The sequence below is a fragment of the Oncorhynchus nerka genome, linkage group LG24 (assembly GCF_034236695.1).
Source record: "Oncorhynchus nerka isolate Pitt River linkage group LG24, Oner_Uvic_2.0, whole genome shotgun sequence".
NCBI lineage: Eukaryota > Metazoa > Chordata > Actinopteri > Salmoniformes > Salmonidae > Oncorhynchus > Oncorhynchus nerka.
Window position 1 is genome coordinate 50,057,702 of NC_088419.1, and position 20,427 is coordinate 50,078,128.

The 20,427-nt window shown below is 46.3% G+C and overlaps 1 protein-coding gene across 2 annotated transcripts; it reads left to right on the forward strand.

The window, feature by feature from the left end:
- The first annotated feature begins 475 nt into the window (after positions 1-475).
- Positions 476-12,453, forward strand: LOC115108078 (oxygen-dependent coproporphyrinogen-III oxidase, mitochondrial-like). 2 transcript variants are annotated; one of them, XM_065008944.1, is made up of 7 exons: positions 476-1,153; positions 2,034-2,177; positions 2,417-2,527; positions 2,623-2,764; positions 3,410-3,672; positions 5,657-5,708; positions 11,146-12,453. In XM_065008944.1, exons 1-7 carry the CDS (start codon positions 616-618, stop codon positions 11,228-11,230), a joined length of 1,335 nt encoding a protein of 444 aa, XP_064865016.1. In that variant the 5' UTR covers positions 476-615; the 3' UTR covers positions 11,231-12,453. The 2 variants fall into 2 exon arrangements, with proteins under 2 accessions (XP_064865016.1, XP_064865015.1); XM_065008943.1 differs by lacking the exon at positions 5,657-5,708 and having other exon boundaries at positions 477-1,153; positions 3,410-3,628.
- The last annotated feature ends 7,974 nt before the right edge of the window (positions 12,454-20,427 follow it).

Sequence of the window (20,427 nt, forward strand, 5' to 3'; positions counted from 1 at the left end):
ACACACACTTCTTCACCTCAATGCACACAGACACATCTATACATCTATCAAACTGTCAGTAATGAGTACTTGGAAGGATTTTATAGACTAGCGTAGGCTACACTCTAAATATGTGCTCCAAAATGGTATTATGTACATGTTATTATGAGGAATTAAGTGCACGTCTTGTCTTTGTGTTGTTGGAAATAGTGACATAAATAAATTAAGACCTACTATTTTACGTCATGCTTTAATAACGTGAATAAGAAAATAAATCCATTCGTCATTATGCGACAATTATTATTTTTCAATTACTATCTTTGCAAAGAGCGCATAAGCAGAGAAGAAAGGCGTCTCTTATCACGGTCTGGATAATAACGACACGCCTACAGAAAAGCACTGGCTTGTGGGTCTTGCTGTTTGCTGTAATTTACTGTCAATCAAACAAACCTGGACAGACTCATCGAGAACATCATTTCCCATGCCTCCTCGCTCGGTTCAAGCCAAGGACACACCCCCGGACCTTAGCGTGCGTGCACGGCTGTCTACTTGTGATTGTAGTTTTCAGTTTTGCTAGATGGATGTCTACAAACTGTACATTTTACATGGAGATGACAGCTAGATCATTTACAAGTCATGGCGACCATCGTTCTTTATTCCATGAACAGAACGGCGCAAACCACGGCGAGACTATGTTTTTTTCCGTATTCAACGCGAGCTTCCATAGTGGACTCGCGCATATCTTTCTTCCATAACACTTCGGTCCGCAGGTTAACTCCGCTTCCGGGAGCGAGATGGGTTCCCAAAGCTACTGGAGTGCAGTTCATGTCCAATGGGACTGCAGGCAAAACGGCAACCGGGCGAACCAGGAGAAGCGCCCTGCTGGTTGCTGGAGCAGCGGCGGCAGTGGTGGGTTTTGTGGCTAGCGCGAGTCACTTTCAGCGGGCTGAAATGGCAACCATGATCACCAAAACCGAGGAGACGGAGATATCGGAGAAATGCAAGAAGTTCATGTCTCCGCCGTGTACTGACGTCAAAGTGCTGCAGCAGAAGAAAGAGGAAATGTGCACGAGGATGGAGATGCTGATCATGGAGACTCAGGCGGAGTTCTGCAGAGCGCTCGAGGAGGTGGACGGCGGCAAGTTCAAAGTGGACAAGTGGGAACGGAAAGAAGGCATGTAATCGCTCCCTTTGGCACGTGCCATTTGGTACACACAGCCCGTACCCATCCCGCATGGATAGTCGGTTAGGAACCCCAACCTAAGGCCAGAGCATCTTACCTATAGGCCAACGTAGACCAACACTATAAGACCAAAAGTATGTGGACACCTGCTCATCTAACATCTCATTCCAAAATCATGGAATGATTTGCTGCTATAACAGCCTCCTTCTCTTTACTAGATGTTTGAGCATTGCTGCGGGAACATGCATCCATCCATTCAGTCACAAGAGCATTAGTGAGGTCAGGCACTGATGTTGGGGAATTAGGGCCGGCTCGCAGTCTGCGTTCCAATTCATCCCAAAGGTGTTTCGATGGGGTTGAGGTCAGGGTTCTGTGCAGGCCGGATGGTGAAGCGTGATTCACTGCTCCAGAGTCCAACGGTGGTGGGCTTTACGCCACTCCAACCGATGCTTGGCATTGCGCATGGTGATCTTAGGCTTTTCATGAAGCTCCCGACGAACAGTTTCTTGTGCCGACTGCTAGAATTTTAGCAGTCGTTCAATCTTCTTGGCGTAACAGTTGGGATAATGGGACAATTCTGAGTACGACACATTTCTCACCTCTGGGTTGAGGTACGTTTTCCGAGCCCATAGTTTGTGCCGGCTCTGCGGTGTCTTAACCTAATCAGGAAGCCTGTCCGACTCCAGTGCAGCTGTAAACTAAGGTCAGAGTCTATTCTGGCTAATCCAAAGGTTATCCACCCTGGCCCAACATCCACAGTAGCAACATGCAACATTCGGCACCCATGCCATTGTCTCACTGTCTGTTTTACATAGCATTATTAAGGTGCCTTGGTGTTTGGCTCTTTCTTAACATCTTGTGTCTGTATCAGGTGGCGGGGGCATCAGCTGTGTGCTGCAGGATGGGAAGGTGTTTGAGAAGGCGGGGGTCAACGTGTCCGTGGTGTTTGGGAACCTGACCGAGGAGGCCGCCAAGCAGATGCGCAGCAGAGGGAAGGTTCTCCGAGGGAAAGATGGTGAGTGGACGCCCTAGGTTCATATCAGCCTCATTCATTTCAGCAATACCTTATGTTGTCTTGCAGTACCGTGTGTTACCTCATGCTACGTGTGTCACTCAAGACCAGAGAGAGCCATTCGTGCCATTCCGACAACCTGATGTGTTCAAGGAATCAGGATTGGATTCTTGAGTCCGACTATGGTTGAGATGTATATTACGGTATTGTATTGTATAATATTGTATTATGTTCACTCCTAGGCATCCTGCCATTCTGTGCCATGGGTGTGAGCTCAGTCATCCACCCCAAGAACCCCCACATTCCCACAGTGCACTTCAACTACAGATACTTTGAGATAGAAGAAGAAGATGGTGAGTGTCAGGCTGTGACGTCACACCATTCAAGTGTTGGAGCTGAGATAATGAATGATGGCTCTTGTCTTCTCGTGTGTGTGTGTCTGTCCCAGGCACTAAACAGTGGTGGTTTGGTGGCGGTACAGACCTGACTCCTACCTATGTCAATAAGGAGGATGGTGCTCACTTTCACAACAGTCTGAAGGAGGCCTGTGAAAAACATCACCCCAAGTACTACCCCGACTTCAAAAAGTGGTACGACCCATATCGGTGACTTCATACAACATGTGGTAATGACTGGGTGGGTGGGTGGGTGACTACACTGGGTGGGTCTCTACTGTTCAATGCTGAATGGCCATTTCTTCAGAGCTAGTGAATGACGTGTCAATGAACGGGAGGGTAAGTGAGTATGGATACTGTACATGGATGTGTGTGTCTGTGTTACTTTAATGGCTAGGTTCCTATAAGCTGTTTGTGTTTTACACATTGACACAGTGGTCATCCCCTCCAGATTGACATCTTGATTTTGATTATCTTGATCTTCTCTCAACTCAAACATACAGTAGTTGTATATTTAAAGAACATTGGGTTACATTTTCATTGAGTGTAATCATATCTAATAACTACCTCTGTGTTTAGTCATTGAAACCAGGAGCTCAACATTTCTACCGTGTGTCAAATACCTGTAAAAGTACTGCATTGTACAAGTTATGCTGCAATTATGGAAATTAAACATTGGTAACACTTGAATTAAACCCTGCTGGTATAAAATCATGAGTATAACAAGTTATAAGGCAATATACAGTACCCGCGGGCAGGTATAATTCAAGTGTTTCCGTAACCTGCAAAAATGTTTGTCCTCAAGCTTAGTTTAATTCAAAGCACTCCTGTTGCCTGCAGGTGTGACCGGTACTTCTACATCCGCCATCGTGGCGAGACGCGGGGCATCGGTGGCATCTTCTTTGACGACCTGGACTCTCCCAGCCAGGAGGAGGCATTCAGCTTCGTTAGGAGCTGTGCCCAGACCGTGGTGCCCTGTTACTTGCCCATCGTCTACAAACACCTCGATGACCCCTTCAGCCCAGAGGAGAAGGACTGGCAGCAGGTGCGGAGAGGCAGGTGGGTACAAATGAGAGGGTGTGGGTGTACCTCGGGCTGTGGCGGTCATGACGTTTTGTGATTGTCAAGCAAATAATTGCCTGTCTCAAGGTAATTGACCGTTTAATGAACATAAACACATTTAGCATCTCCCTGGCTTCCACGCATAGACGACAAGCCACTGATGCAGACCTTTTGGATCGTCTAATAAATCCATTATGTATTTTAGACACGTCTAAAGAAACATGATATGAAGAAAATGTAGTCTTATTTCAGAAGAACAGAATGGCATACTCCTTGTCCTTATGTTAGGCCCTGATCTGGCTATGCAATATGGCTGTGGGCTATACTAGTTAATTTAGCAGACCAGATTTGCATTGTTTTATATTATTTTATAGTATGAAGAATACAATTGAACATAGCTGAATAAAATAGAAAGGATGTTTTCTCCAAAAGATTTCTGAGGGAGTGCGCACATGCCGCTTTTCTGTGAGCGGTTAACAAAGAAACCGGTCTTCCTATATGCTTAATTTAGATTTATTTATGCAACTTTAGTTGTGATCAAAGAATATAGCCCAACGTTAGAATGTATAAAAAAATTCAAAGGCTGCATGATGTGACTCTGATTATTTGAAAAAAGTCACATGAAAGGCATGAGCTCTGCTTTGTTTTTTTGTGCAGGCTGCACACACTTCATCAGTCTGTCATTCACAATTTGACATGCACTTGCTAATACCTCGAATTTCCCTGTGACATCCCCTTTGTGTAGCCGTAATGTACCCTAAAGAAATCCATGCCTTTTGTGGCCGCTGTGCCCTTGGGCTGAATATAATAATTATAATTCCCTTCTCCCGGCTGCGTGCTCTGAAGCACCTCTCACTCACATGGCTCAATTCTTATTAGCCAATGCCCGTCACGTGATCGGGTCTTTCTCACAGGCTACAAGTGAAGATAAACACATCGGGGATGCAACTGTGCTCATCCTTATCCAATTCCGAGGTGCACATTGAAGATATTGGAAGAACTGTCCACAAGTACGTTGTCAGCCAACAAGATGAGTGGGCCTAACGAACAGCAAAAGCACTAGCCTGTCAACGTTTGTACTATGGGGAATAGTAGATTGACATAAGCTGCCTATGTCATTCTACTATCCACCATAGTACAAAAGTTGACCTATTCTGTGCGAGAAATAAATATTCCAAACATAGTCTGGGACAGTTGTGGGATGCGATAGATCCCAAATTAATACAACCACTAGCATAAAAAAAAAATGTTTTTAAGCAATGAGGCTGACGCAACATATCAGAACTTTTTTAGCTTCAAATGTTGATCAACTATTCACATTATAAGCGCAGCAATGTGCACACGGCAGGAGGCTACAAGCGCGAATGTTCCAAAATGCAATCAAGTAGCGGGAAAACACCATTCTCAAACGTGACCACAAATGCGATTATGCATGTCATGCTTTTATTATAAAGGTGCATTTTTATGGTGAATATGATCTACCCCAAACGTGAAAAAGTTTTTTAAAAAAAGTTCCTCCTGATTTTGGGAAAAAGTGAGAGATTATTGGAACGCAACCTTGGACCAGTGAAGACTCTGTGTGTGTTTTAATTAGAGTACTGTGAAAAATAAATACATGATCTAGCAAATGCGTGCCAGCCGCCCTGTTGTGTGTGTGTGTAGTACTGTGTGATCTAGAGGCCATCAGTCTGTTTTCTACGCCCATAGCCTATGTGTGTGTGTTTAGTACTGTGTGATCTTTGCTAGAGGCATCACTACAGCCCTGTGTGTGTGTGTGATTGGGAGTACTGTGTGATCAGGGTAGGCCGTCATTGCGAATTTGTTCTTAATTGACTTGCCCATGAGGTGTTTGATTAAATTTGTGATGTGTGTAGAGGGTAGAGTGCTGAGTACTGTGTAGGATGACCATCAGCAGCATCAGAGCTTGGAGAAGCACGCCGTGTGTGTGGTCACTAACAGTAGGTGATCTAACAGTTTGGTTCTGTGTCTGTGCTTGTGTCCCATTAAGCCTTTGGTCGTTTTCAGGTATGTGTGTGGTACTGTGTGATCTCCTCATGTCTCTGCCCCTCACAGCCAAGTGAGCGCAGTCACCTGTGTGCACTGGTGTGTAGTGATTGGGAATGAGTACTGGGGTTGCGTCCCAATAATCTCTCCTTCCTCCTGATGTGTGCACTCTTACACTACTTCCCATAAATTGCACTTTTTAAACCCGTGTGTGAAGACTCTGTGTGTGTAGTACTGCGTACGCCCTGTGTGTGTGTGTGTGAGTACTGCAACGCCCTGTGTGTGTGTGTGTAGTACTGTGTGATCTACTGCGTACGCCCTGTGTGTGTGTGTGTAGTACTGTGTGATCTACTGCGCACGCCCTGTGTGTGTGTGTGTAGTACTGTGTGATCTACTGCGTACGCCCTGTGTGTGTGTGTGTAGTACTGTGTGATCTACTGCGCACGCCGTGTGTGTGGTACTGTGTGATCTACTGCGCACACCGTGTGTGTGTGTGTGTAGTACTGTGTGATCTACTGCGCACACCGTGTGTGTGTGTGTGTGTAGTACTGCGTACGCCCTGTGTGTGTGTGTGTAGTACTGCGTACGCCCTGTGTGTGTGTGTGTAGTACTGCGTACGCCCTGTGTGTGTGTGTGTAGTACTGCGTACGCCCTGTGTGTGTGTGTGTAGTACTGCGTACGCCCTGTGTGTGTGTGTGTGCAGTACGCCTGCGTACGCACGCCCTGTGTGTGTGTGTGTGCAGTACTGCGCACGCCCTGTGTGTGTGTAGTACTGCGTACGCCCTGTGTGTGTGTGTGTAGTACTGCGTACGCCCTGTGTGTGTGTGTGTAGTACTGCGTACGCCCTGTGTGTGTGTGTGTGTGTGTAGTACTGCGCACGCCCTGTGTGTGTAGTACTGCGCACGCCCTGTGTGTGTAGTACTGCGCACGCCCTGTGTGTGTAGTACTGCGCACGCCCTGTGTGTGTAGTACTGCGCACGCCCTGTGTGCGTAGTACTGCGCACGCCCTGTGTGCGTAGTACTGCGCACGCCCTGCGCACACAACAATACTGAATTAACACTTATTTTAACTTAATATAATACATCAATAAAATCAATTTAGCCTCAAATAAATAATGAAACGTGTTCAATTTGGTTTAAATTAAAAATGCAAAAACAAAGTGTTGGAGAAGAAAGCAATATGTGCCATGTAAGAAAGCTAACGTTTCAGTTCCTTGCTCAGAACATGAGAACATATGAAAGCTTCAATATTCCCAGGTAAGAAGTTTTAGGTTGTAGGAATTATAGGACTATTTCCCTCTGTACCATTTGTATTTCATTAACTTGTTATGGCTGCAATCCCGTTAACGGAATAATTGTCATCAACAACCGCTGAATTGCATAGTGCATAGCATATTACTAAAAATATTTATATTCATGAAATCACAAGTGCAATATTGCAAAAACCAGTTTAGCCTTTTGTTAATCCATCTGTCGTGTCAGATTTTGAAAATATGCTTTACAGCGAACGCAATCCAAGCGTTTGTGTAAGTTTATCGATCGCTCGACAAAACATTAAGTACATTTAGCATCAAGTAGCTTGGTCACGAAAATCATAAAAGCAATCAAATTAATAGTTTACCTTTGATGATCTTCGGATGTTTTCACTCACGAGACTCACAGTTACACAATAAATGTTCCTTTTGTTCCATAAAGATTATTTTTATATCAAAAATACCTCTGTTTGTTTGGCGCGTTATGTTCAGAAATCCACAGGAAAGAGCAGTCACGACAACGCAGACAAATTTCAAATAGTTTCCGTATAGTTTCCGTGTCCACAGAAACATGTCAAATGTTTTTTATAATCAATCCTCAGGTTGTTTTTCAAATATATAATCGATAATATATCAACCGCAAATGTCTTTATCAGTAGGAGAGGGAAAAGCAATGGCTGTCCAAACTCTGTTGCGCGAGCAAAACTCATGCGACCACTTGGCGCGATGTTATCTTTCTGGCTCATTTTTCAAAATAAAAGCCTGAAACTATGTCTGAAGACTGTTGACACCTTGAGGAAGCGATAGGAAAAGGAATCTGGTTGATATCCCTTTAAATGGAGCAAAGGGAGGCTATGGAACATGGAGTTTTCAAAATAGAAGCCACTTCCTGGTTTGATTTTTCTCAGGGTTTCGCCTGCAATATCAGCTCTGTTATACTCACAGACAATATTTGGACAGTTTTGGAAACTTTAGAGTGTTTTCTATCCAATCCTAATAATAATATGCATATATTAGCAACTGAGACTGAGGAGCTGGCCGTTGACAATGGGCACCTTTCATCCAAGCTACTCAATACTGCCCCTGCAGCGATAAGAAGTTAACCTTTGACTATTGGATGATCTTATAGGCACTTTAGTATTGCCAGTGTAACAGTATAGCTTCCGTCCCTCTCCTCGCTCCTCCCTGGGCTCGAACCAGCAACACAACGACAACAGCCACCCTCAAAGCAGCATTACCCATGCAGAGCAAGGGAAACAACCACTCCAAGGCTCAGTGAGTGACGTTTGAAACGCTATTAGCGCGCGCTAACAAGCTAGCCATTTCACTTCGGTTACACAAGCCTCATCTCGGGAGTTGATAGGCTTGAAGTCATAAACAGCACAATGCTTGACCCACAAGGGAGAGCTGCTGGCAAAACGCCCGAAAGTGCTGTTTGAATGAATGTTTACGCGCCTGCTTCTGCCTACCACCGCTCAGTCAGATACTTAGATACTTGTATGCTTGTATGCTCAGTCAGATTATATGCAACACAGGACACGCTAGATAATATCAACCATGTGTAGTTAACTAGTGATTATGATTGATTGATTGTTTTTTATAAGATAAGTTTAACTAGCTAGAAACTTACCTTGGCTTACTGCATTCGCGTAACAGGCAGTCTCCTTGTGGAGTGCAACGAGAGGCAGGCCGTTATTGCGTTGGACGAGTTAAATGTAAGGTTGCAAGGTTGGATCCCCCGAGCTGACAAGGTGAAAATCTGTCGTTCTGCCCCTGAACGAGGCAGTTAACCCATCGTTCCTAGGCCGTCATTGAAAATAAGAATGTGTTCTTAACTGACTTGCCTAGTTAAATAAAGATTTTTTTTAATCAGGCAAAATCGGTGTCAAAAAATACCGGATTGTTATGAAAACTTGAAATCGGCTCTGATTAATCGGTCGACCTATGGCGTACGCTAGAGTGTGTGTGTGAGGTACTGAGTATGCCCCGTGTGTGTGGTACTGTGTACGCCCCGTGTGTGTGTGTAGTACTTCGTACGCCCCGTGTGTGTGTGTAGTACTGCGTACGCCCCGTGTGTGTGTGTGTAGTACTGCGTACGCCCCGTGTGTGTGTGTAGCCCTGCGTACGCCCTGTGTGTGTGTGTGTGTGTGTGTGTGTAGCACTGCGTACGCCCCGTGTGTGTGTGTAGCACTGCGTACGCCCCGTGTGTGTGTGTAGCACTGCGTACGCCCCGTGTGTGTGTGTAGCACTGCGTACGCCCCGTGTGTGTGTGTAGCACTGCGTACGCCCCGTGTGTGTGTGTAGTACTGCGTATGCCCTGTGTGTGTGTGTAGTACTGCGTACGCCTGGTGTGTGTGTGTAGTACTGCGTACGCCCTGTGTGTGTGTAGCACTGCGTACGCCCTGTGTGTGTGTAGCACTGCGTACGCCCTGTGTGTGTGTGTAGCACTGCGTACGCCCTGCGTACGCCCTGTGTGTGTAGCACTGCGTACGCCCTGTGTGTGTGTAGCACTGCGTACGCCCTGTGTGTGTGTAGCACTGCGTACGCCCTGTGTGTGTGTAGCACTGCGTACGCCCTGTGTGTGTGTAGCACTGCGTACGCCCTGTGTGTGTGTAGCACTGCGTACGCCCTGTGTGTGTGTAGCACTGCGTACGCCCGGTGTGTGTGTAGCACTGCGTACGCCCGGTGTGTGTGTGTAGCACTGCGTACGCCCTGTGTGTGTGTGTAGCACTGCGTACGCCCTGTGTGTGTGTGTAGCACTGCGTACGCCCGGTGTGTGTGTGTAGCACTGCGTACGCCCGGTGTGTGTGTGTAGCACTGCGTACGCCCGGTGTGTGTGTGTGTGGTACTGCGTACGCCCGGTGTGTGTGTGTAGCACTGCGTACGCTCGGTGTGTGTGTGTAGCACTGCGTACGCCCTGTGTGTGTGTGTGTGTAGCACTGCGTACGCCCTGTGTGTGTGTGTGTGTAGCCCTGCGTACGCCCTGTGTGTGTGTGTAGCACTGCGTACGCCCTGTGTGTGTGTGTGTGTAGCACTGCGTACGCCCTGTGTGTGTGTGTGTGTAGCACTGCGTACGCCCTGTGTGTGTGTGTGTATCCCTGCGTACGCCCTGTGTGTGTGTGTGTGTGTGTGTAGCCCTGCGTACGCCCTGTGTGTGTGTAGCACTGCGTACGCCCCGTGTGTGTGTGTGTAGCACTGCGTACGCCCCGTGTGTGTGTGTGTAGCCCTGCGTACGCCCCGTGTGTGTGTGTGTGTGTGTGTGTGTGTGTGTGTAGCCCTGCGTACGCCTCGTGTGTGTGTGTGTGTAGCCCTGCGTACGCCCTGTGTGTGTGTGTAGCACTGCGTACGCCCTGTGTGTGTGTGTGTGTGTAGCACTGCGTACGCCCTGTGTGTGCGTGTGTGTAGCACTGCGTACGCCCTGTGTGTGTGTGTATGTAGCACTGCGTACGCCCTGTGTGTGTGTGTGTGTGTAGCCCTGCGTACGCCCTGTGTGTGTGTGTAGCACTGCGTACGCCCCGTGTGTGTGTGTGTGTGTGTAGCACTGCGTACGCCCCGTGTGTGTAGCCCTGCGTACGCCTCGTGTGTGTGTGTGTAGCCCTGCGTACGCCCCGTGTGTGTGTGTGTGTAGCCCTGCGTACGCCCCGTGTGTGTGTAGCCCTGCGTACGCCCCGTGTGTGTGTGTGTGTAGCCCTGCGTACGCCCCGTGTGTGTGTGTAGCCCTGCGTACGCCCTGTGTGTGTGTGTGTGTGTAGCACTGCGTACGCCCCGTGTGTGTGTGTAGCACTGCGTACGCCCCGTGTGTGTGTGTAGCACTGCGTACGCCCCGTGTGTGTGTGTAGCACGGCGTACGCCCCGTGTGTGTGTGTAGCACGGCGTACGCCCCGTGTGTGTGTGTAGTACTGCGTACGCCCCGTGTGTGTGTAGTACTGCGTACGCCCTGTGTGTGTGTGCATAGTACTGAATCACCGAGTCGACGAGGTAAAAATCTGTCGATCTGCCCCTGAACAAGGCAGTTAACCCACTGTTCCTAGGCCTTCATTGTAAATAAGAATGTTCTTATTGCCTCGTTAAATAAAATAAAAATTGAGCAGAGCCCTGTGGAACACACACTGTGCATGTCCTTCATGGTTCATACCATGACCGAGCTGCACCACAGCATCAACCAGAGCCCTCTAATGTCAGCTGTGTACATTACATTTCTATATGCACTCACTGAAAAAGCCCCAGACGCCTCATTCATGCCGACTCTCTTCACAGGTGGGAGTACATGCATGAACCTCCTAAAGGTTCCCAGGAGGCCGATACGCTGGAGGTGTTACGAAACCCCAAGGAGTGGGTCTGAAATGGCCGTTGCCGTGGAGATACCAACCTGACTCAGCCTTCAGAACAGGAGCCGACATGAGCTGTTGACTGGAACAGGCGTCCGTCCCTTTGACTGCTTTGTCATCGGCCAACTCACCGCTGATGCGATTAGCTAGTTGTTACTGGAAAATGCACACCTGCCTTTATTTCTTTTGCTGTCTGTTTCTTATTGCTTGATATACTATTGTCTGTGTCAGATAAGCCTTAACACTACCATTTAAATGTTTTATCCAGAGTGACTTACAGGAACAATTTGGGCTAAGTGCCTTGTTCAAGGGCACAAACTGATTTTTTTCACCTAGGTGATTTCAAACTAGTGACCTTTTCGGTAACTGGCCCGACACTCCCTGAACCGCTACCCCTTTGCCTTCCGCCCGACTGCTTCAGTTAATATTTCCTGTGTACCAACTGGTTGAGATTGGCTTGCTCTGCTAGTATATTTTTCTCTCTAGCTACAGTGGCCTCTTGGTCTCCTGTTGGGGATTAATCAGAAGTAGTTGGGTAACATAGATAGGATGTTTTATTTTCATGATATGCTTATGAGTTATTTCTCATAAGAATGTATTTTGTTGTACTATAGTGGTGGCCATTTGCAGTTTATCTGTTCTCGGTCAGGACTAAGTTGCTTGGGCTGCAGAGAGGGGAGAGGTCAAGGTGTCATCATGTGTAAACATATTTTAAACCATGTGAAGAGATTATTGATGGGGAACCAATTATCTCTTGGCTCCACTGTGTCTGTGTGCCAGTCACTCCCTACTTTTCCCATCGGGGAGAGGAGGATGGCAGTGTCTGGAACCATTCTATGTTCCCTCTCTCGTTGCCCCTATCTTGACCTAGAGGCTCACTTTCCTCTCCGTGAACTTGTCCAGAATTGGTTGTATTTAGGATGGAGTATCTAAAATGACAATTTGATATATATCATTGGGAGGGGGTAATGTCTTGGTACCATTTTGTACCAAGGACGAGATAAGAGCTTTGTTTAGGAGACCAAACTGAACGATAATTTAAAGTCTTTCTTTGTGTAAGTTCCTAAGACCTGTGGTTTGTCATGTCAACTAGGGGGGGTGGATCTTTGCTATAAAGGATCCCAGTTGCCATTATATGTTGAGCACTCTCAACTTTTCGTTAGAGATACTGAACTGTTGAAAGTCAAAATGCTTTTGCAAAAGCTTAATTATTATTAAAGGTGAAGATGAAGCATAACTCTGACTGGTGTGTGATTTGCTCTCATCATTTGGTAATTAAGGAAATTTCCACGACATTTGGCGACGGGGATGGGATGTGAATCTTCACTCGGTGACCGCTCCTGACGACCTAGGTAATCGTGCACAAGGGATCCCTCAAACTCGGGATCTCAGGGAGACCACACTTCGGGAACGGAGCAGATGGACCAACCGAAGATCGGAGAGGCAGCGAGCCGAGTGGATACCACATCCCGAACATAGTAAAAAATAAAATGTGTGAGTACAGAGGACAAACTGGAGCCTGGCAGACGGGGCCGCCGGCACAGACGACCCTGTACAATCCAGGACAGGGACAGGAAGAGGAGTATTGACATGATGAGAAGACAGGGACAGTTGTGCTAAAATCCTCAGAGCAACAAGAGCATTTGTTTTTAAAGTGTCACACCCTTCCGAGAGTAGAGGCAACAGTGGAGGCTTGCGTCAATGGTGAGTCATTAATATTTATTGTTGATACTGGGGCTGCTATGTCTGTCATTAACTGCAAGGCTATGATAAAACCTCCCATGTCTAATGAAATAGTCAAAACTGTAGGGGCTTCAGGCCTCCCACTCAGAGCAGGTAACTATGCCTCTGCCTGTCTCCTTTTGTGAGGAGAAGTGTCAACATCAATTTCTCTACTCTGACCACTGTCCTGCCAATCTGATGGGCAGGGACCTCCTGTGTAAACTTGGCATCAACATAACATGTGGCCGAACCAGTTTAACTGTTATTCATGAGGAAGAGGAGGGAGTGGGGGAGCAATTGATGTTAATGTCTGAGTGTTGTGACTGGTATTATGCATGGGATGTTGATGATGAGGTGCCCAATATTGCTCGTGTTTTCTCAATGGCCAAAACCCATTGGGGCCACGAGGGCAGTTTCATGTCTGAAGCAGGCTTACATTGCACCTCCAATTTTTCACCATTGACAAGAGATCTCCATTATGAGAAACGATGGCTGTGTGATACATTACAGAATGAGTCAGTGCAGTGTGAGGGTTTATACTGTAGCAGTGATTTCTGTGCTTTAGGGGTTAATCTAACCCCTGCACAGAAAGAGCTCTACCTGTTTGAGGATAGCGCACCACATGTGTCCCTTGCAAAATCAGACAGAGTAGAATGGGTGGATACTGGAATTTGGATGAAATGATTGGTTGATGCTACAGACTGGGAGATGCGCCCTGAAAGGTCAACTTATTCACCCAGCACACTGACAAGTTGTTACCCACTCAGTTGGGGAACACCAACTGAGAGGGGTGTGCATGGTGTTGATCAGGTTTCTTTTTCTACCAATATCATGTTGTTGAGTGAAGACTCACCTGTCCTGAGAGGGGTCCCTGAATGCCTATGGGCAAGGGACAAGTATGATTTTTGGGAGAATAAAGGGAGCAGAGCCAATGGTAGTCACTCCTAAAGATACCAGGCGCCCATCTAGAGCACAGTATCCACTCAGTAGGGAGGCAATAGCAGGTATTACACCTGTTCATGCATCTTTGTTAGCTAATGGTGCTTTAATTCCCTGTCCAGAATCACCCTGTAACACCCCTATCTTGCCTGTTAGAAAACCTTCAGGTGAGTGGAGATTTGTCCAGGACTTAAGGCCTGTGAACGATGCAGTTTTTGCCCGTGCCCCGGTGGTTCCTAATGTTACTACACTGTTGGGGGCGGTACCACCCACAGCAGAGTGGTTCTCTGTGATTGATTTGACGAATGCATTTTTCAGTATTCCAGTGGCACCAGAATCTCAGTTCTGGTTTGCTTTCACGTTTCTAGGAAAGCGATTTACTTGGACCGGGGCTCCAATGGGTTATGTGGAATCCGCCGCAATTTTTTCAGCAGCTTTAGCACAAAATCTGGAAGGTTTTATACCCCCTGAGGGCAGCACTCTGATTCAGTATGTAGATGATTTGTTGTTGTGCTCCAGCTCAATGGAAACTTGTGAAACTGATACTCGGGCTCTGTTGATATTTCTCACTGAGAATGGCCACAAAGTTTCAAAGAAGAAGTTACAGTTGGTTTCACAGACAGTGAGGTATTTGGGTCATGACATCTCTCCCAATGGCAGGCAGCTGGGTAAAGAGAGGATACAGTCTATTCTCTCTGTCCCACAGCTGGTTACTAAACGACACATGATGTCATTGACTGGTATGGCAGGGTATTGTAGGGCGTGGTTACCTGACTATGCTGAGGTGGTGCAGCCGCTTGCTGACCTTATTTATGGTCACAAAATGGCTGAGTGACAAAATTAAGTGGACACCAGAGGGACTGACTGCTCTGACCAGACTGAAACAACTCATGACTACTTCTCCCTGTTTGGGGCTCCCTGACCATTCTAAACCTTTTAACCTCTTTGTGAGAAAAATGGTTTTATGTCATCTGTTTTAACACAGGAACATGGAGGAAAGCAGCGCCCAGTTGGGTATTATTCCAAACAGCTGGACAGTGTGGCCAGAGGTCTGGTTTGTTGTTTGAGAGCTGTGGCTGCTGCTACTGAAGCTGTGTTGGCTTGTGCAGACATTGTTGCCATGTGTGAACTCACTGTACACGTTCCTCATGCTGTACATGCTCTTATTTCACAGGCAAAGACGGCCCATCTAACACCAGCTCGACTGCTCCATTATCAGAATGTTCTTCTGACAATGTGTCATGTGACCCTGAAGAGGTGCACTGTGTTAAATCCTGCTACTTTGTTGCCCACCGAGGATGATGGAGAGCCGCACGACTGTGAACTGTTGGAGCTTGTCTCTAAACCAAGGTCGGATTTAACTGATGTCCCTTTGCAAAATGCACATTTGGAACTGTTTGTAGATGGCTCTGCTCAGCGTTCTGAGAAAGGAGAACCATTGGTTGCGTATGCGGTTACTACTGCCTCAACCACACTGGAAAGTGCTAAATTACCCTCCCACCTTTCTGCACTCACTAGAGCTTGCATATTAGCTAAAGGCCAGTCTGCTACGATCTATACAGATAGCAGATATGCCTTTGGTGTGGTACATGATTTTGGTACTCTGTGGAAACAGCGCGGCTTCCTGACCTCCTCTGGTAAGGCGATCTCTCATTCAAAACTTGTTGATAACTTGCCAAAAGCTATTTTGCTCCCTTCTGAAATTGCTGTTTGTAAGTGCCTTGCTCATGTAACTCTTCCGACCCTGTCTCCAAAGGTAATGCTATGGCTGACTTGGCAGCAGCTGTCTCTTTGGAGGCCCCTGTGTTACAGATGGTTTTACTTCCTGATAATGACCTCTTCTCTCCCACTGATATCTCTGACTTTCAATCCTCTGTAGGTCCTGTTGAGTTGAGGAAGTGGAAACGACTATGTGTATATATGACTAGGTGTAGAAACTCTGGCTGGGCCCGGCTGGGCTACCAGTCTTACCACGTTCATGTTTCCCCTACTTAGCTAAGTTGTCACATGGAAGGGATCATGTGTCAAAGGGGGGAGTTGTTGATTTTGTAAATACATTTTGGTTTGCACCTGGGTTTTCTGTGTTTGCATGACTAACAACATGGGAAGAGGGATTCCCATGCCACTGTCGGCTCATCCGACCCCTGAAGGACCATTTGAACACATAATGATGGATTTTATTGAACTCTCTCCTTGTCAAGGTTACAAATATTGTCTGGTGATAGTGGATGCTTTCTCCAAGTGGGTAGAGGCATTCCCATGTCGACATTCCACTGCTATGGCAGTAGCCAAGAATCTCCTTAGGGAGAGCATCCCAAGGTGGGGGTTACCATCTAAATTAACCAGCGACAATGGCTCCCATTTTGTAAACCTGGTGATACAGAACTTGTCTGAGAGTCTGCAGATAGACCTCAGGACCCATTGTAGCTAAAGGCCGCAATCCGGTGGTTTAATTGAACGCGCTAATCAAACGCTGAAATCTAAGATGGTGAAGCTTATGGCAGAGACGGGACTTTCTTGGGTCACTGTGATGTACATGCGAGGGAGGCCCCACAGAACCACTGGATTGGCTCCTCATGAGGTTCTGACAGGTAGACCAATGAGGATGATTAATTCTCCCTTCCCACAGAACAAGCTGACACTGATGGGCTGTGACGATGACATGGTAAGTTATTGTACTGCTCTAAACAATGTTCTGAAGGCTATTTTCCCCAGGGTGAAAGCGGCTCTACCCCAGCCACTGGTGGGGATCCTGCACAAACTGCAACTAGGTGACTGGGTGGTGGTGAAAGACCTGAGACGAAAGCATTGGAACCAGCAGAGGTGGACTGGACCATACCAGGTGATGCTGATTACCCCCACTGCTGTTCGCATAGCTGAGAGGTCTACTTGGATCCACGCCAATCACTGCAGGAAGGTGCCATACTGCCCACCAGACCCTGAGGATGGAGGACCAGAGACGCCGGAAGTCACCGACTAGATGGGAGGATCAGGCCCAGACTCTACGCATCACGTTTCTTGCTCTGGTCTTGAGCCTTCTCATTACAGTTGCCATATGGACAGTGACTCAAGGACAACCGGTCCTGGAAAGACAACATGGTAGGGACTCGACTGATAACCATTCAGTCCCACTGCGGGACTTAAATAACAGCCACTCCAGCTCGAGCCAACGGCAGGCTCAGGACAGGAGTCCAGCAAACAATAGCCGCTCCCATATCGAAAGAAGAAGAAGGTCAATGCATCCACTGGATGAGCATCACAGTAGGAATCACGAGGGAAACACTTGGTGGTCACTGCTTAACTATACAGTAAAGACTGAACTGATGTTAGGAAATACCTCCTGTTTTGTATGTAGCTTGTTTCCACATTCAGCGATCTCCCCATTCTTACAGTATTCAGTAGAGGTCAGCATTAATGACACTCTATGTGCACTAGAGGTGCTCTTGTCCAATGAGAACACAGGGGGTCAACCTTCACTAGGTAGAACACTGAGGGATAAATGCATTAATGGTAATTTGTCATCAACAAAATATTTACGGGGGGTTTTGATTGTTCACAGTGGTGTAGTAGAATCATCTTAGAACCTAGATCCCGTGTACCAGAACCTATTCAAGTCCAACCCCGGCGAAACCCATTTAGGACCTGTCATTGTCACAATCCAAGCAATATTTCCATACCACAATTGAATGAATCCTATCTGGGAATGTCAACATGTGTCAATTATAGTGTTTTCCCAATAGGATGTAGCTGGAAGAAGGGAACATGCAGCTCTGGATACCCCGTTAGACTGAGGGTGGGACACACCATTATTGATGCTGAAACTGACGATCGTTCTCCTCATCAATTTGGCTCGGCAACATTTACTGATCATTATTGGATGTGTGGTGATCAAGCCCGTCTCTACCTACCCACAAATTGGACAGGGTGCTGTATGTTTGGTAAACTAAACAGCTCCCTTGTGGTAATGCATAAAACTAATTCCTCTATTCCAAGCAGGTTAAGACTAATTAAGAGGGACATCTCGCAATACAATAATGTCCCTAGTGACTCTCGACGATCCTCGAAATTGGAAAAGTTCTGGCGTGGTTTAATCCCCTGGTATGGGGCATCGGAGAATGCACATGAGTTGGATAGGCTAGGATATCATTTGGAATCCCTGGTAAATTTGACCACTGCAGGGTTTTCTATGATAAGACCAGAATTACAAGCCACTCAACTCATGGCAAAACAAAATAGAGTGGCACTTGACATGTTGCTAGCACGTGAAGGAGGGGTGTGTCAAATTATAGGAGATCACTGTTGTACATCTATACCCCAGGGAGATGACAATTTGACTATTGTAGTGGAACATTTGAAAGAGCTTAGGGGTGTTCTCGAAAGGGAACACCAGCCTGACATCAACTGGAATCCGTTAGGATGGGTTCAGTCAGTGTTTGGTGCTTGGGCTGCGACCATTTTCCACTGGTTCATCTATGGTCTAATATTACTGATTGCTCTTGTTGCTAATTATCATTTGTGTGAAGAAATTGTTTAATAAAGTGGTTGATGTTGTTCTTACTATGCCCTTGCTTGCAAATGAAGTAGGTGTAGATGAGGAATCTGAGATTGATGGACAACAATCAGGTGAACACAGTGTATATATATTATATATATATGTATAAATATTCTCACTGGACAGTGTAGATCAGGGGTGTCAAAGTCAAATGGACGGAGGGCCAAATAAAAAAATCAGCTACAAGACGAGGGCCGGACTGTTCGAATGTTCATTGAAAAATTTTTAAATGACGCATATAGTCTAGTGAACCTAATTGAACCTACTGAAAACCTAACAAATATATTACAATATGATCAGATAAATAAAGCAATATTTTCTTATGGCTCTGTCAGTAATCTTTAATTTTCAACAGACACAAAAGACAAATTTCCTTTATATAAATATCCCCATAACATGAACATTAAATGAAAGAAACCGGTATTCAAGGCACCATCAGTAGACTATATTTTCTATTTTAGCAAAAGTGGGCTAAATTTACTTCAAAGAAAAAACAATAATAGCAATTTTCTATCATCCACTCAACTGAAATATTTTTAAAATATAATTAGATTGAAATACAAAAAAATAAAGTGCAAAAATCTATTAATCAAAAACAACACTTTGTTTAAGGAGAAGTAACATGCAGTGAAAACAAATATTAAATTTTAACTTTTAAACTTGAACTGAGTAAAAACTCTAAATATGTTGATTGCACAGTAATGTTCACTTGTTTGAGGTTGAGGGTGATACTTGGTGGTATCCCATCTTTTCCACAAGTTCATCAATGTTCGGGGTAAGGCTCTGAGCTGAAGAAATCCTCAGAATTGAGTGGAGGTGTTCAGCAGTAAGTCGACTTCTGTGTGATGTTTTGTTCAGGTTCATCAAAGAAAACAGTTGTTCACACAGGTATGTGCTGCCAAACATAGACAACGTTTGAGCAGCCTGGATGCGCAGCTGGGGCATTGTGCCGGGGAGGAAACGGGCGAACTCCGCAGCACCCACTGCCGCATATTTTGCCCTCAGTGCATCATTGCATTGGAGGTCAATCAACTCCATTTGGAGGTTTGGTGGTGAGCTTTCCACGTCAACAGCAAATGGGTTACCGAGCAGTTCCAACCTGCTTTTTTGTGCTTCAAAGTCAGCAAATCGGCGTCGAAAGTCAGCGGCAAGCATACCTATTTTATCAGCCAACTGTGTGCTCGGGAACGCACTGGTAGAGAGCTTCTCTTTCATGGTCTGGCAGCTGGGAAAGTGGCTCAAATTTTCTTTCCGCATCTGCGTCTCCCACAGAGTCAGTTTGGTTTTAAATGCCTTCACTGTACTGTACATATCAGAGATGACACGATCCCGACCCTGCAGCTGCAAGTTTATTGCATTCAGATGACTCGTAATGTCACACAGAAAAGCCATTTCACACAGAAACATTTCGTCTCGGAGTTGTGTTGTGTCTTTCCCTTTGCTGTCCAAGAACAGACAAATCTCCTCACGAAGCTCGAAACATCTTTGAAGCACCTTTCCCTGGCTTAGCCATCGCACCTCTGTGTGATAAGGCAAATCACCATGCTCCGTTTCTAACTCCGTCAGAAATGCCTTGAACTGGCGGTGATTCAAACCTTTGGCTCTGATAAAGTTAACTGTGCGCGTGATGATGCTCATTACATGCTCCATTTTCAAGGCTTTACCGCACAACGCTTCCTGGTGTATGATACAATGATAAGCTGTCAGCTCACCTGTCGCGTTTTCCTCTTGCATCTTTTCCCGTATCTTCGCCACCAGTCCGCTCCTGTGTCCACACATCGCAGGTGCTCCGTCGGTTGTCAAACCCACGAGTTTTTCCCAAGGCAGCTCCATCTCATTTACACATCTTGACACCTCTTCATACAAATCATGCCCCGTAGTTGTGCCATGCATAGGACGTAAAGCCAAAAACTCCTCTGTCACGCTTAGGTTGGAGTCCACTCCGCGGATGAAAATTGACAACTGGGCAATGTCAGAAATGTCGGTGCTCTCATCCAC

Bases quoted from the DNA above. Each gene is read 5' to 3' on its own strand.
- LOC115108078 (XM_065008944.1), top strand. From the start codon at position 616: ATGGCGACCATCGTTCTTTATTCCATGAACAGAACGGCGCAAACCACG. The intron at 1,154-2,033 runs GCATGTAATCGC...TGTCTGTATCAG, and splicing joins CAAGTGGGAACGGAAAGAAG to GTGGCGGGGGCATCAGCTGT. The intron at 2,765-3,409 runs GTACGACCCATA...TGTTGCCTGCAG, and splicing joins TACCCCGACTTCAAAAAGTG to GTGTGACCGGTACTTCTACA.